The sequence below is a fragment of the Canis lupus genome, chromosome 20, assembly GCF_011100685.1.
Source record: "Canis lupus familiaris isolate Mischka breed German Shepherd chromosome 20, alternate assembly UU_Cfam_GSD_1.0, whole genome shotgun sequence".
NCBI lineage: Eukaryota > Metazoa > Chordata > Mammalia > Carnivora > Canidae > Canis > Canis lupus.
This window is the reverse complement of record NC_049241.1, coordinates 28,718,429-28,733,191: the sequence shown is the minus strand read 5'-3', so window position 1 is coordinate 28,733,191 and position 14,763 is coordinate 28,718,429. Positions and strand designations below refer to the sequence as shown.

Genomic DNA, 14,763 nt, shown 5'->3' with positions numbered 1-14,763 from the left:
GTGGCTTTTAAAGCTCCCCAGGTTATTGTAATGTGTTATTAAGGGTTGAGAACTATTGCTTTCATCCTGTTTCCTACTTTTCTGTAGCTCCAGCTTTCCTCTTCCTTTCTTTGATGCTCCCAACACCACCCCCCCAAAACTTAGATGATCCAGACTTTGTTTTTGTTACTTATACTAAACTGATGTGAGTTCATAAAGCACATATCTCCTCCTTTTTAGGAGAAGGAGGGGATATGCGTTTGATGCCTATGAACCTAGCTTTAGAATCACACACACATGCACACACCACGGAGATGTGGTCCTGGGTCTCTGGTTCCACTAACTGCACACTGGCTAACAATTCACTTCTTGTATATCATGATCCTGCAAATTTGAGACAATATGCAGGTCAAGTGCAGTCATTTTTGGAGCCCCATCAGAGACTGGAAGCTCTCCCACCTGCAGGCCACCACTGCCACCAGAAGTGGGTCTCTCCAGCCACAACAGACTATATCACATCTGACACAGCAGGCATCTCCCGAATCCACCTTTCAAGTTTTCGGCAAACCATTTTCTCACTATCCTTCACAAAGTTGACATTTTCGGCAGCACGATAGGAAAGATGTCACGTCAGGCTGCTCTTCAAGTCCTTGTCACCGTGGTCAGCACCAGTTCTGTCACCTTCACTCTCCTCACACTCTCCCATCTTGAGCCATGTCACAAATAATAATTTATCTAGAGTTGTGTCTTTCCTTTTTTTTTTTGTCAGACTGAAACTACCATAACCCAGCTGCCCATCCTTTAAGTTACTAGTTACACAGATTGTTCTCCCATTCCTCAAATGCTTGTGAGCTACAGCTTATTAATTAATGTCTATTATAGGAATGATCTAATGTAATTAAGTACTGTGCTTTTAATGTGAAAGATTTTTATTTTGATATTTGAAATTAAGTGTGAATAATCTAGTCAAAGAAACCAAGCAGCAGTGTGCTTTGTGAAAGTGAAATTATCTCCTCAGGTCATTAAATTGTCCTTACACACCCAGGTGGGCACAGATTCCTGACGTTTTGTTACCCTGCTAGCACAGTTCTCCACACTATGTTGAAAGCCGGGACACGGAGCCCTTGTTTGGAAGGTTAGGTATCTTGTCAAAGAAGTCCGGTTACTAAATTAATTCAAAGCTCACAGTGATGGATGTGTTCTGATACTGCATCTATTTAGTGATCAAGTGTAGAACCCAGGTGTGAGAGAAAAATGTATGGATTCAAAAGAGGGAAGTGTGTCTGGTCCACTTCTCTGCATACAGCCAGCTTTAAGCTCCAATCACTACCAACAAGGGGTAAAACTCCAGCTGAAGTGGGAATATACTTTCTCTCCAAATGCAAATGTCCACATATGCTGGTGCAGGCACCGTAAACATGATATATTCTCTCTCTCCAAATGGATGCATGCCTGCAGACCGCATTATGGATCCCTGAAAATGTCCTTAAACAAGCATGATAACTGAATCCTACTTGCTACTAAATTGTTCCAGCCCAGAAACACGAGAGCTTAAAGGGCCAGAGTGGGACAGACTATCTTAGTAGATGTTCTAGCAATGCTCCCTAAATAGAACATTTAGGCCAAACACACTCTCTTAACCTCTCTCTCTTTTTAAAACGGACTTCTCCTAGCAATTCTTTATCCTTACAACTTTTAGAGTGATACCTTTGAATTTAATCCTAGAGTGGAATATTTTCCTTTGTCTCTTTCAAGTGGCTAATAACTATAAATTCAAGATAACACCAAAGCATTATTGTCTCAAAAGGAGACAACCCTGCTTGCTCATCTGGATGACTTGTATAATCTGTAGCTTAATTATACAGTGTAATTAGGACTTTCACATCCAATAGTCACTGCTTCATTATGAAAGCCCAGCCTTTCCCTTTCCTCTCCTCTCCCTCCAGCCCAAACCCCTTTTCTAATTATGCCCTAATGCCCCGGGGCTCAGGCACGCTGCTAAAACAAATATATCAAAGTGTTTGTTTCACAAAGACTAAGATAGGAAGCAACAACAAGCAATTTCTACAACCTTACAAATGGGCATTGAAGCTTCTTGAGGTTGGCTATTATTAATTTGATAAAGAGGCTTGGAGAGGGCACAAATATATCAGTGAGGTCTTCTTTGACTTGTTTTCTGTTTTTCATGTAACAAAACTCAACAATATTAGAAGGTATCTTTGCTCCCTACAAAGATGGGAGTGATTGAAGTGTCTCCCTACTGAACAAATCTCAAAGAATATGGATGCAATCAATAAAAGGGACACTAGTCAAAGTGGTTCAGGCTCGGTCCAGGTGCTGAATGGAGAACCCAAGAGGTGATTACAGAAATCATATAAAATGCATGCACGGCTGGAAAGCATGTATTTCTTTTCCCACAGAAGGACTACTTTCCAAAATTGGTACTACATAGATTTTTCTCTTTGAGGAATAAGAGAAGAGATGGGTTTTTTTGTTTGTTTCTAGACAAACATAGACAATTAGGCTTTAGATTCTACCCTTAACTCCTTAGGTATAGACTTCTGAGTGGTTAGGCCAGTAAAATGTGTGGCTTTTTGGTATCACACCCACCCTGGAAAACATGTTTTTACCCCAGTGAATTCAATGGATGACACATGTTGAAATTTTAGAAAGGAAATGTATGTTACTTGATGATTTGCTATGGGCCAGAAAGGTTGCTTTGATGGGATAATTCAGCACATTTATTATATGTCTGAGTTGGAAAAGCTACTGTTTTTACGGGGCAAATTTCCTTTAGGAATGGACTCACATGGGTTAAAAGTTTGAATATAAGATCTAAAGAGAATTCCTCCTTGGGATACAGACTTTTACTTGAAATGTGCTTGATTCCCCTCCTCCACCCCCCTGTTACAAGTACTTCCTATTAGGTGAAGCTGCTTTTTTAGAATTTAAGGAGTATGACTCAGTTATACATGCAAGGCCAAGCACCTGCTTGAAGCTGAGAGGCCAACCAGCCACATGTCTCCAAGTACACTAATGTCTAATGTGAGTGTGTAACATTATGCCAAGAATGTGGGGGCCACTGTCATCCCCCATCCATGCTTGCCTGCCACTCAAGTACTATATTCAGAGATCGGTCAAACCAAACTATCCTTGCTACACAGTCCTGTCTCTCTATCTTTTGGGGATGGAGAGTTAAAAAGCTCTAGATATCATATCTTAAGGAGTGTGCATATGTGACAGAGGTGAAAGGAAGGAAGGAAGAGAAAGGAGAGAGAGAGAATGAGGAGAAAGGTGAGACTGGAGTGAAAGAGAAACATTTACATGTGCAAAAATGACTGATTTACTTCCAGGAAGGCACTCATGAAAAGGAAATGAAAGAAATCATGGATTGGGATTGAGGGACCAGCACAGAGGCAAGGACATGGTCAACAAAGCAAATGCCATAGTCCAGGGAAGAGAAGATAGACACCTTAACTCTGTTAGTGGCACTGAAGAGAAGGAGTGGACAGGCTTGAGAGATACTGAAGGGTATCGAGGAGCAACTGAATCCTTGTGATGTGCTGAGGGAGAAGTAGGAGTCTAGGACAACGCCCATGGTTCTGCCTTGGGAAACCAGGTGGATGGAATTACTCACTAATTTAGGGGAACTGGTGGACTCACAGAGGAGAAAAATGAGTTCCATCAGATTACTCAGTAACTCAGATCTAACACACAGAGATCAAATAGTCTCTGCACAGAAGCAGCACCTTGGCTCCAGATACATCTCCCAAAAGAATCCTGGGACACGTTTTCAAAGATTTCTAGAACCCATGCTCTCTTACATCTGCTTGCAGACTCATTAATCTATGCAGCTTACTTTGGATTGGGGCGGTTGGCATTATGGATTTGTTAATTGCTGATACAATGTACTTTCTACACAGGCCATATGTGAAGAGCAGCACTGGCATTCAAGAAATGTTAAATAATAATGTAAATGAGAAAAATTTCCAATCCCAATAATAAAGGGATCCAAGGAACATTGACGCAACTTGCAATCATCGGAGCTGTTTGATTGCCTTGTCACTGCGGGACAGTGACCAAAGTGATGCTAATCTAAATGTCATCTAGAAAGAATACTAAAAATATTATGGTGAAAATTAAGTACTGCAACCTTAGGAGCTGATTTAAAAATTAGAAGATATAGCGATTTACATCTGTGGGTTTTATGATCGCCAAGTGCAACCAGCTGAACATAGTCACATTTTCCTTTTCTTTCCTTCTCTCTTTGAGAAAATAGGTTCGGTTTTAAAAAGCTGGCCCAAACTAATGTTCCCTCAATCAGTGGTTCTTTTTTTCTTTTTGTAAAGATTTGTTTATTTATTTGAGGAACAGGGAGAATGAGGGGGGGGGCAGAGAGGAAGGAAGGGAGAGAATCTTCAAGCAGACTCCCTGCTGAGGCAAAGCCCAATATGGGACTCCATTCCAAGATTATGACTTGAGCCAAAATTAAGAGCTGGGTGACCAACTGTCTGAGCCACTCAAGCACCCCCTTAATCGATGGTTCTTAAACATTGTTACATATTAGGATCACTAGGTGAGATTTTTAGAACGTGGTGCTTAGGCCATATCCCAGATTAATTAAATCAGAATCTCTGCAGGTGAGGCTAGGGTGTCAGCATTTCCTAGGTCTCCAAGTGATTCCAATGTGTAGCCAAGTTTGACAACCAAGACTTTAACTAAGTGAGATCTGAAGACCAAATGCTTTATAATTACCTGGGGAGGAACTGATTAAAAGTACACATGCCTGGCTCCATCTAAGGCTTGCTGAATCAAATTATCTGAGGATAGGATCTAGTACTCTCCATTTTAACAAGCTCCCTGTGTGATTTATATGTACACTACAGTGTGAGAACTGCTGCACAAGATGAAAATCAGTGGTGGCAACTCTTATGCCTTTAGACATAGGATAAGTCTGTGTAAAAGAAACAAAAAAAATTCAAGTAAAAAGGAGAAATTTCAGTCCCTCATGCGGGAGTTTGGATTTCTGGACTTTGTTTGCAGAGGGCTGTCCTGTGCCTTGCAAAAGACGTTTAAAAACATCCTTGGCCTCTCTCCACTAGCTGACATTAGTACAACTATTGTCCTCCCCTCCTCAGGGTGATAATCAAAAATGTCTCCAGACATTGTCAAAAGTCTCCTGGGGGAAAAGATCTTCCCGCCACCCCCCCGCCCCAGTCAAGAATCACTGTTCTAAAAGATGCCAAACGTATGAATAGTTCCATATCTTCCAGTGCCCGGAATTACAAATAGCAATCATCTTCCTGGTTGACCAGATGTGTCTACTTTTGATTAGATGTTGTGGATTCACACAGGCATACAGAGATATGGTGCAGGCTTCATGATTTCCAGCTGCAACAGGGCAGGGCTCTGCCTCCACCTTTGGGTCTGCTAGTTATTAATAGGGAAGAAGTTAATAATTATGTAAAAAGCTACATTTTATCTAACCTGAAGCTGGTTGTGAGGTGACAGTGGGAATGAGTTCTATTGTTCAGTTAAATTCAATTAAAGGGCAATTTGTTTTCATGAGTCATGACTGCCTTCTTAATCTGGGCCAAAGAATAGATAATATCTCCACTTGCAAATAGTGTCCATCCTGGTGAAAGAGGTTAGGAAAATGGTTTCCCTTTACCAAAAGGTTGTTAATTACTATTCAAAGGAGACTCTGTCCTTATGTGATCTAAAACACTCTGGTTCTCTTCACAAGGCGAAAATTACCAGGTGAGCCATATTGATTTTGGACATCTTTAGGACAAAAATGGAAAACTCTTTAATTAATTCAGATGACTGCTATAGTATCCAGCCTTGAAATGTTGAAACTCATCAAATGGCTGAATTTGGCATCTTACACCATCCACAAATGTAAGCTCCAAAGTCAGACTATCTGTGTTTGAATTAGGATCACGTACTTGTTTTCTACAGAGTAAGTGACAGAACTTCTCTGAGCCTCAAACTCCTCAGATATTAGATGAAGCTAATAATACTACTTCATGGGGACGTAATAAGGATAAAATGAGATGATGAATCTAAACAGCACTTCACACAGCTCCCAGCATATAGCAAGCACTTATTAAGTGGCAGCAATTATCCTTACTTGAATTAAACTTTATTTAAGGAATATGACAATGGCTTATTTCATTTGTTATCATAATCCATAGAAGATAATTTTAGAGGTAGAGGATCACAGATGCTATGATTCTTTGTGTTCATTCTGCAGATGAGAAAACTGAGTCATAGAAATAAGATACTATAATTCTAGATTTGTGAAAAACAGACTCTAATACTCAGATCTTTAGAATCTATTCACAATGCTGGTGTAGTGCAAAGAGGAAGAGCTTTGGACTCAGAATATCTAAGTTTGCCACTTATATTTGTAGACATTCAGCTTCATCCTCTGCAAAATGGATGTTAAAAAATAGCTGACCTGAAAAATGTTACAGCAAATCAGATGGAATGTATGGAAGTATAAACTTCGGAGGGCTACACGATGGATACTTAATATTATGATTCCACCTGCATTAAACAATGCAATACACACATAGACCCTGGAACACACATAAGAACACACATAAGATCCTTTTGGATAGTTTTTCAGGGCACGGGGTAGCCTCCATCAAGTGTGGCGGTTTACTTTCTGTTTCAATGCTGATTACTCCAAAAGCAGCACCTTGGACAGCATCCAGAGAGGCTCCTTTCAGGTACCTATAACATTCTCTATGTGCTTTCTTCTCGGCTGCGAGCTACCGTTGCCTTGCAGTCTGAGTCTCTTGGGAAACACAAACAGAAACTTCACTTCACTTCCACCCTTACATGATGCAAACTTGAAAAATAGAGGTCCACATGGAATCAGGGCTTTCTTTGACATTCACTAGCAGACCTGAACATGTCGATTGACAGCCTGCCACATCCTCTAGGAAATGAAAGCTGGTATTTTCATTCAGTCTGCCTACAAATGAACTGTATATATTTCAGGACCTAGATATATCCCAGTGAGCAAATTCATACTGTAGCATAAAACATACCTGCTTGTGAACTGTGTGTTGCTTGGCAATGTCAGGGTCAGAATATCAGTTTCAAAACCACCACCACAACAATTTAAAATGTCAATGTTAATTTGTGGTGAGGGTAGGGAAGGTGAAGAAAGACATAAGGATAATACTGGAAATAATTTCTAATCTACTTTAAAAGGGGAAAAAGCCACCAATTTGACATTTTGTCAATTCACAATAATACCAGCCCTAACGGACAAAGAAAACAGAAGAGGATAAATACAATTTTAGAACTTGAAAGTAGCTTCAAGGTGACCTCATTATATAAGTGATTCTACTAAGAGCAATTCATTTAGTGACAGGTTTTGTGTTTTTATTATAAATCATTATCTAAAGATAGCTTTGTTTCATGAGATCAATGTGGAACTGAGAAGGGTTTGCTAAAAATGATGGAGCTACTATAAATGTATAGATCCATCTTATGACAACCCATTTATTTGCTCCTTAAACATAATTTCAAAATTATAAAGCACGGGTTGCTTATTATGAATGACTTGGTAAGGTACCAGGCCCTTAACTAGATGCCACTAAAAAAGCAATCTGATTCATGATTCTGTTTACATATTGCTCAGTTTTTTCAATATGAATATATTTTAAGAGTCACTAAACACCTGATTCAAATTCAGTCCTAATGCTTAGTATTTTGCCCATTGCTAAGATTTCCTTTTAAAGTGACCTTTGAAATACCTTAAAGGAACAGAGACTTTAGAAATACACAAAGATTGCTGTCTGTTAAGGTGGAAGTCATGGCATGATTGGGGGGAATGTCATAGACATTGCAAAACACAAGCCAATGCACACGTAACTTCTTACCTTTTGGGCTCTGGATTTGCCTGGGTTTTGTAATCTTTTCTTTTTTTGGATTCCTTTTTGGTATCTTTTTTAGCCTCTGGTTCAGATGGGGAGGGAGTTTTGCTCCCTTCAGGGTCTGTATGTGGTAGCAGCCCACTAAGGTACGCATGCATTTGTTGACTTTGGAGAGGGGGTGGTCGCATGGGGCATGCACAGAGTGTGGCCAGCCACAGGAGAATCAAGAGCACACATACATGCACAAACAAAAGAAAGAAAAAGAAGGATGCATCAAACAGCATAGCAAATGCATTCAAACTAAAATAATAAGCAAAAAAAAAAAAAAAAAGATGCAAACTTGCATAAGGAAAATCGGAACTGAAAAGAAAATAAGAAATCCAAAACTGTTTCCATGACAAGATGTATAAACCTAACTGTGAATCAAGTGGCAGTCTTACAATATGAAATCCAGACAATGTGTATCATAATTCATGATGATGTTTACCAGGGAGTTTACAAAAACACTTCATTATTTTATAACACTTTCTTATTCAGTAACATATGTAGAATACAGTGTGACAACCCAGAGAATATAATGCAACTTCTCTCTCTCTTTAAAGAATTCAGTCCAAGAGGCTGTAACAGATAGTCATCAAAGTGTACATATTTATAAAAAGCAGAGTTATGCACAGATACTCCCCAGGTATCAGAGTTTTCATAAATATTTTTTATGTAAATAAAAGGTCATGTGCTGGGCTAGCAAACCTTAGAACAATGGGAGGTGATGAAAACCTCGTTGCCTGTTAAATATTCAAACCTACAATGCTATTGTTACCTAGTTCTAAATGTTGAAGTTGCATCTCATAAAACCTACCAGCACTAGAGAGGAGAAAAGCACAGGACAAATCCCACAGATATTTCAGAGTCATCTAGCTTGCAAAGATGAAGATAACTGACGGTCTGATTTAAAATAAATGCAGTCAGTCCGGGATTCTCCCACATGTGACTTTCCCCACAGCACCAACTCTTTTGGGGTTTCTGAAGCCACCCAGTTTTTCCTGGCTGTGCCTTTTCTGGCTATTGGTTGAGGTGCTTGAGGTAATGCAGGCTTGTCTTCATAGTAACGTGAGGCTACATACATTGGGATAGTAAACTGGCTGTGGCAATGTGGAAATTTATTCCATGTCTTCGGAGCCAAATGGTAATGTTCCTAAATTATTTGCTGCTTTGCATTATTCAGAATATGGATCTTTTTCTCCAGGAGCTGGGCAACGTCTAAAGAAAGAGAGTACTTAGTATGGAGTTAGGAGAACTGATGTTCTGGTCTTGTCTATAAAACCTATAAAATGAGGGGGTTGGTTACACTGTGATCTCTGAAGTTCTTCCCAGCTCTATGGTTAAACTGTAAGTGTTATGATTATCTCTGCCTTCCAGCTTCACCTAGCTTATTTCAGCTCTTGAAGTGTGCTTGGCTTCCTCTTTCTGCAGGGCATTTGTACATGCTGCTCCTTTTGCCTGGAAGCACTCAGCTCCTACACATGCTTCAGTTCTCAGCCCAAGCGTCTCTTCCTCAGGGACACCCTCCCTGCCATCCTAACACCCCGTCTGAGCTGTCTTCCTTTATTAAATGCTAGTATGGAATATTATTCCTTGTCGTCACAGCACCAATCTCTATGCAACTCTGTCCTTATTTGGTGTCTTGTTAGCTCACTGTGTAGGAGAATGTGTACCAGAATGCCTGGCATTCTGTAAGTAATCATTAAATACTTATGGAATGAATGATAATGAATGAATGATAAGAACAACAAAGGTAAACATTTATGAAGCTCTTGCCATGTTCCAGGCATTGTGCTGAGCCCACCTGCATCCTCTCAACAACCCTGTGAGGACACTACCATCCCTGTTTTACAGATGACAAAACTGTGGCATGGAGGGTTTCATTACCATCCAGCATCTTTGCTAGTAAATGGAGGAGCCATGATTTAAACCTAGATTGTTCTACCTCCAGAGACCACTTTAGAAGTTCTGTTTGCCATTTCTTTTAAGTTCCTTGGAAGGAAAAGATACTAAGACCATTGTGTTTGTATGTGTGCGTGCACGCATGTGTGCGTGTGTGTGTGTGCGTGTGTGTGTGTGTACTACAGAAGGAATGGGAATAAACACAGATTTAAAGATAATTTTAAGGGAGGCCTGGGTGGCTCAGTGGTTGAGTGTCTGCCTTGAGTGGTCCTAGAGTCCCGAGATCAAGTCCCACATCGGGCTCCCTGCATGGAGCCTCCTTCTCCCTCTGCCTGTGTCTCTGCCTCTCTCTCTCTCTCTCTCTGTTCTCTCATGACTAAATAAAATCTTTTTAAAAAATAAGAATAATTTAAAAACAGAACCAGTCATAAACCATCGATAGTGCATTAAAAAAAAGTGGTTTTTTTTTTGTTGTTGTTGTTTGGAGGAATAGCTCTGGATAGTGCTTACCTGTTCCCATGGACATGGGATGCACAGAAGGCAAAGCTGTAGTGGAGGAGGGTGGGGTCAATCATGGCGCCATTTTCTGCCCGTTCAAGCAAGTCTCTGAGGTAGCAGAGATGTCGGTGACACCCTCGGACTCCGTTTCGGGCGCAATACTCATCTAGGACAAACACCTGGCCAGGACTGAACCAGCCCTGTTTGGGGAATAAAGGAGAGACTTTCTTTTAAATACAGGTTTTTGTTGTTGTTGTTGGTTTTTTTGTTTGTTTGTTTGTTTTTGAGAGTTACTACAGTTGGGGGTGACTGGAGAAGGAGGCTCAAAAATTGCCAGAGACAACACTTTTTGATTTCTTCTAGGTGCCAGCCACCATGCTAACCCCCTTGTGTGGCTGCTTAAACCCCTGAAGCAGTACTGTGAGGTTGGTCCTGTTACCCCTGTTGGATGGGTGGGAAAATTGAGTTGAGGGAGGTCATGGAATTTCCCTAGTGTCCCAGGACTAGTCCTGCTGGAGTCTGGATTAGCAGACAGCATGATTCTAGAAACAATATCTCACCTGCTGCTCTAACACTGAACCATACCCTCCCAAGAGCAGTGGAGTGGGGACAGGGTGAAATCTTGGTTACTGATAAGAGGAAATAATAACACGATGTCTTAAATTGGTATCATGTTTTACACAAAGAACTTTCACTCAAGCCCCCATAGCAATCTTGTGAGGTAGGCAGGGCAGGTTTATCTCCATCTCATAGATAAGGAAACCGAAATCAGGGCTGTTAAGTGACTCACAAATAATACAAAACAGAAGCAGCTCTGGCTTCCTTGAAGTCTTCCGTTTTTCCTACTCTGAAGCATTAAGAAATATTAGGATTGGTCTGCATACATGCCAGGACTTTATGAATTCTTTCACTTGGAAGGCAAATCTTCCTTAAATTTTGAAATGAGGATAATGATGCAACTTTGCAAAGAGAGCAACATGACTAAGTTTTCAAGTTGTGAATTAGACAGGATTCAATTAAACTTAGAGGTGCTTCTTGTGCCCTGGCTTAGCATTTTGTTTCATTTTTCCCCCCTGGCAATTATTTGTTTTCTTATTATTTGTTTGCTTGCTGTATGACCAGATGAAACTCTTCTTTAAAAGAGAACCTGGATGGAATCTCTGATTCAGAGCAGATTAAGAAGCATGATGGCATAGAAATCCCTGCCTCTGTGATGTACTTAAAGAAAAAAAAAGATTATCAGAAATGCTGAGTGGCTTTCCACTCAAGGTCACCTATCAGCCACACCTGAAATCAAATCATTTCTTTTGGTTTTAGTACCTTTCTGAAACAACAAAAAATAAATTAGTTAAAAAAAAATACAGGTATCCCTCACTGTCAGAAAATGGAGGGTTCCTATGAAACCTTTCATAAGCCAAAATGGTGTAAAGTGAAGAAGCAATCACCATTTCGTAAAGTGAAATCCTCTTCGGATTTCTTTTGGTTATTGAAAACAAGTACTGATACAGATCTTTTTGTAAAAGTGAAGTGGCATAGAGTGAACTTTTGGATAGTGGAGGAAGGCCTGTAAGCCAATTTAGGTTGGTACTTTGTAAGCTGGGAATTTGGAGTTGTTTTAAATATAAATTTAATTTTACTTTGAGGGTCCTCTCTGAGTCTTTTGAATATTGCTCCATCTTAGGAGAGAAAAGGCAAAAGTAGAAAGTGATGGTGGTGTGTGTGTGGGGGGCAGGTACAGGCCACAGAAGCGCAGCGAGAGAGGCCTCTGCAGTACTCTGATCTTGTATTAGTGATCTGAGGACTCTTCGATTGACAACATGCAGCTCAGCAATGCATCCAACGAAAGACGGCATCTTTCCTATTTCAAATTATAAGTTACTGCAGAGGGCGGGAGAGTAGTCGAGGCAGTGGGCTGCCCCTATAGGCAACTTCTTTGCCACTCCATCTGCTACCCCAAATGCTAAATCTTAGAAACAACACTGCTGTGAAAGATTAAAATATATTTTCTACGACTCAGATGACACCAAGTCTTTTGTAGATGCCAAAATAGCTGCTTTGAAAAGAGTTGAAGAAATATCAATTAGGAACTCAGTCGAAGACACAGAAAAATTTATGTATCCCTGCTGGTCGGTCTCCAAAACTAACTGAAAAAAAAAAAAAAGATTGTAATAATGAGAAAATGAAATATATAGAGGCAGGAGATAAGGTCCTTTTAATTGCTGTTATTTTCTGAAATTTGGGGATAATGATTAATAGATACAGGTATAGAAATGCAGAAGAAAACTGTTTTATGATATTCATAATTAATTTTGGATTTTGGAGCATATTTTGAAGTATATACATGATTAATAGGGAGCAAGCTTCAAAATTTCACTTCTGGTTTAATTTTTTAGAGGGCATTTGCTAATTCTCCTTAGTGACTGAATCTCTTAGTGAAAAAGAAAATTATTTTAAAAAATGATGATGTGAAAAAAGTCGTGAAAATAAAACACCTTAAAAAAATTCCTCAAGAGAATAGGAATTAAGCTCAGCGGCATAGTCTTACAACTTTCATGAATGCAATTTATAATTACATGAATAATCACATAATCATAGGAAACACATTTGAGAAAAATTGCCTTGCAATGCAAGGTAAGCCTTTTTTTTTTTTTTTTTTTTTTTAAGTCAAAGTGAAGTGTTCCTTTCCAATTTGGCAAAGTTCAGATTCGTCTGATGAAGTGATTCTAAACCCGAGATCATCAATGAATCTTTTATGAGACGCAGATTAATAAATTATTCCATATAATCCCGTTTCTGTTTTTAAGACTATTTTATCTACTATTTTTAATAGTTTGGCTTCTGGTTACAGGAAAAAAAAACAGAATTTAAAATAAAAAGTAGTAAGAATAGATGTAGGAAATAGCCATGTCACTTAGAAAGGAAACAGATTTTCATTATATTTACATAAATATCAAAAATATGTTAACCTTAGTAAATTATATAATATTGGCAATATATAGATACATTAATCTTAATGTGTAGAGTCAAAGGTGAGGTTTTTCCTCTCTGTCGTCATTTCATTATTTCCCCTCATCTTTCCCATCTATAAAGTGGGATTAATATAATTTACCTTTAAGAAATGAAGTCAACAATTTATGGTTTGTAGAAGGAAACAAACGGGGTCTTTTTTAGGCTTCTGAATTTGATTAGTATAAAGTCCAAAATGTATCTTCAGGAATCCAATAAAGACAGAATTTTGAGAAAAATATAATAGTTGTCCCCTGCATTTAAATTATTTAAATCTAGGCTTAGAACAGGATTTCAAGGAATGCTGATGCTCTTGCTGGAGAGCTGGACTTCCAAATGTCTAAAGCACCATAAAAAAAATTCCCCCAAAGGGTGAAAAAGGCTTTGAATACTATGGAAAAAAACGAGAAGCCATCCAAACAAACAAACCCCAACCAGTTTAGCTTATGAAAAGCGAAGTGAAGTCTATTTACAAATCATTTTAATTTTTGAAAAATAAACAAAAAGAACACATTCGTTTCTGAGACAGAAGTACAGGGTCTTATCATCTGAGAAGGGGAGGGAGGGGGAGTCTGAAAATCTAAGAAACCGAGGCAATTTTTACAAGTTCTCCACAAGCAGGTGCCAAACTCGATTACCCTCTTGGGAATATTTCTCAAGTAGCAGCTGAAAAGGGGGAAGCTTAGCTAGGGAGGCTGGGGAATTGGATCCGTCTCTACTGATAACTTCCTCCTTCTCTGTCTTCTTTCTTTGGTAAGTAAAACTATCTCCACCCAGGAAATCAAGAACATATTTCTAATTGTTAAAAAGGGCTCTGTAACAGACAAAAAGAGCTTCTGATATAAAGGTAGAGAAATATTTCCATTAAAAAGAAAACACGTTATCAGGCTTAAATTGCTGTAGACCAAAGAATATACTTGCCAGGCAAGAATAGGAATCATTAAGTCTGTGATCCAAAGTAAGGCGCTGCACCATCTCAAAGAGGGAAGCGTGGTCAAAGTTACAGGGGTTGGAAGAGATAAATTCATCCATGCCATGTTTTTGAGCTCTATCTGCGTCTGTTCATTTATACATGTAGAGAGAGACACAATTCAGAGAAACACATCACATTTTCTTTGACATTTCAAATACACAGGAATTCACTAGGCATTATGAACGCTAGCTCTTCCCCCGTTGCCTCCCACCAACATCCGCAAGATACTCTTTTTACCTCCCATTGTCAACTTGCATCACTTACTGGTGAGTTTATTGCATTTAGGCAAAAATATATTGGCATCAACGTGTGTATCAAATGATCACAACTCCAGTGCATTTATGTTGTTCTTTAAAAACTAAGCACACGACCGTAACTTCGCCTGCATTTCACCGAACACTGAAAGCAGATCGGGTCTTTGCTTATAAAAGCCCTATTTAGCTTTTTTTTTTTTTTTTTTTTTAGTATTTT

General features: G+C 39.2%; 1 protein-coding gene across 17 annotated transcripts in view; it reads right to left on the bottom strand.

The window, feature by feature from the left end:
* Window positions 1–14,763, bottom strand: part of CADPS (calcium dependent secretion activator) — a 465,131-nt gene that overhangs the window by 126,169 nt on the left and 324,199 nt on the right. For 16 of the 17 annotated variants that reach the window (XM_038565965.1, XM_038565963.1, XM_038565964.1 and 13 more), the window contains 2 exons: window positions 14,241–14,377; window positions 10,326–10,513 (listed from right to left, as the gene is read on the bottom strand). In XM_038565965.1, coding sequence (XP_038421893.1) covers window positions 10,326–10,513; window positions 14,241–14,377 — 325 coding nt within the window. Of the gene's footprint in view, window positions 1–7,880; window positions 8,040–10,325; window positions 10,514–14,240; window positions 14,378–14,763 lie in introns of all 17 variants that reach the window. The other variant, XM_038565968.1, reaches the window with a different exon arrangement.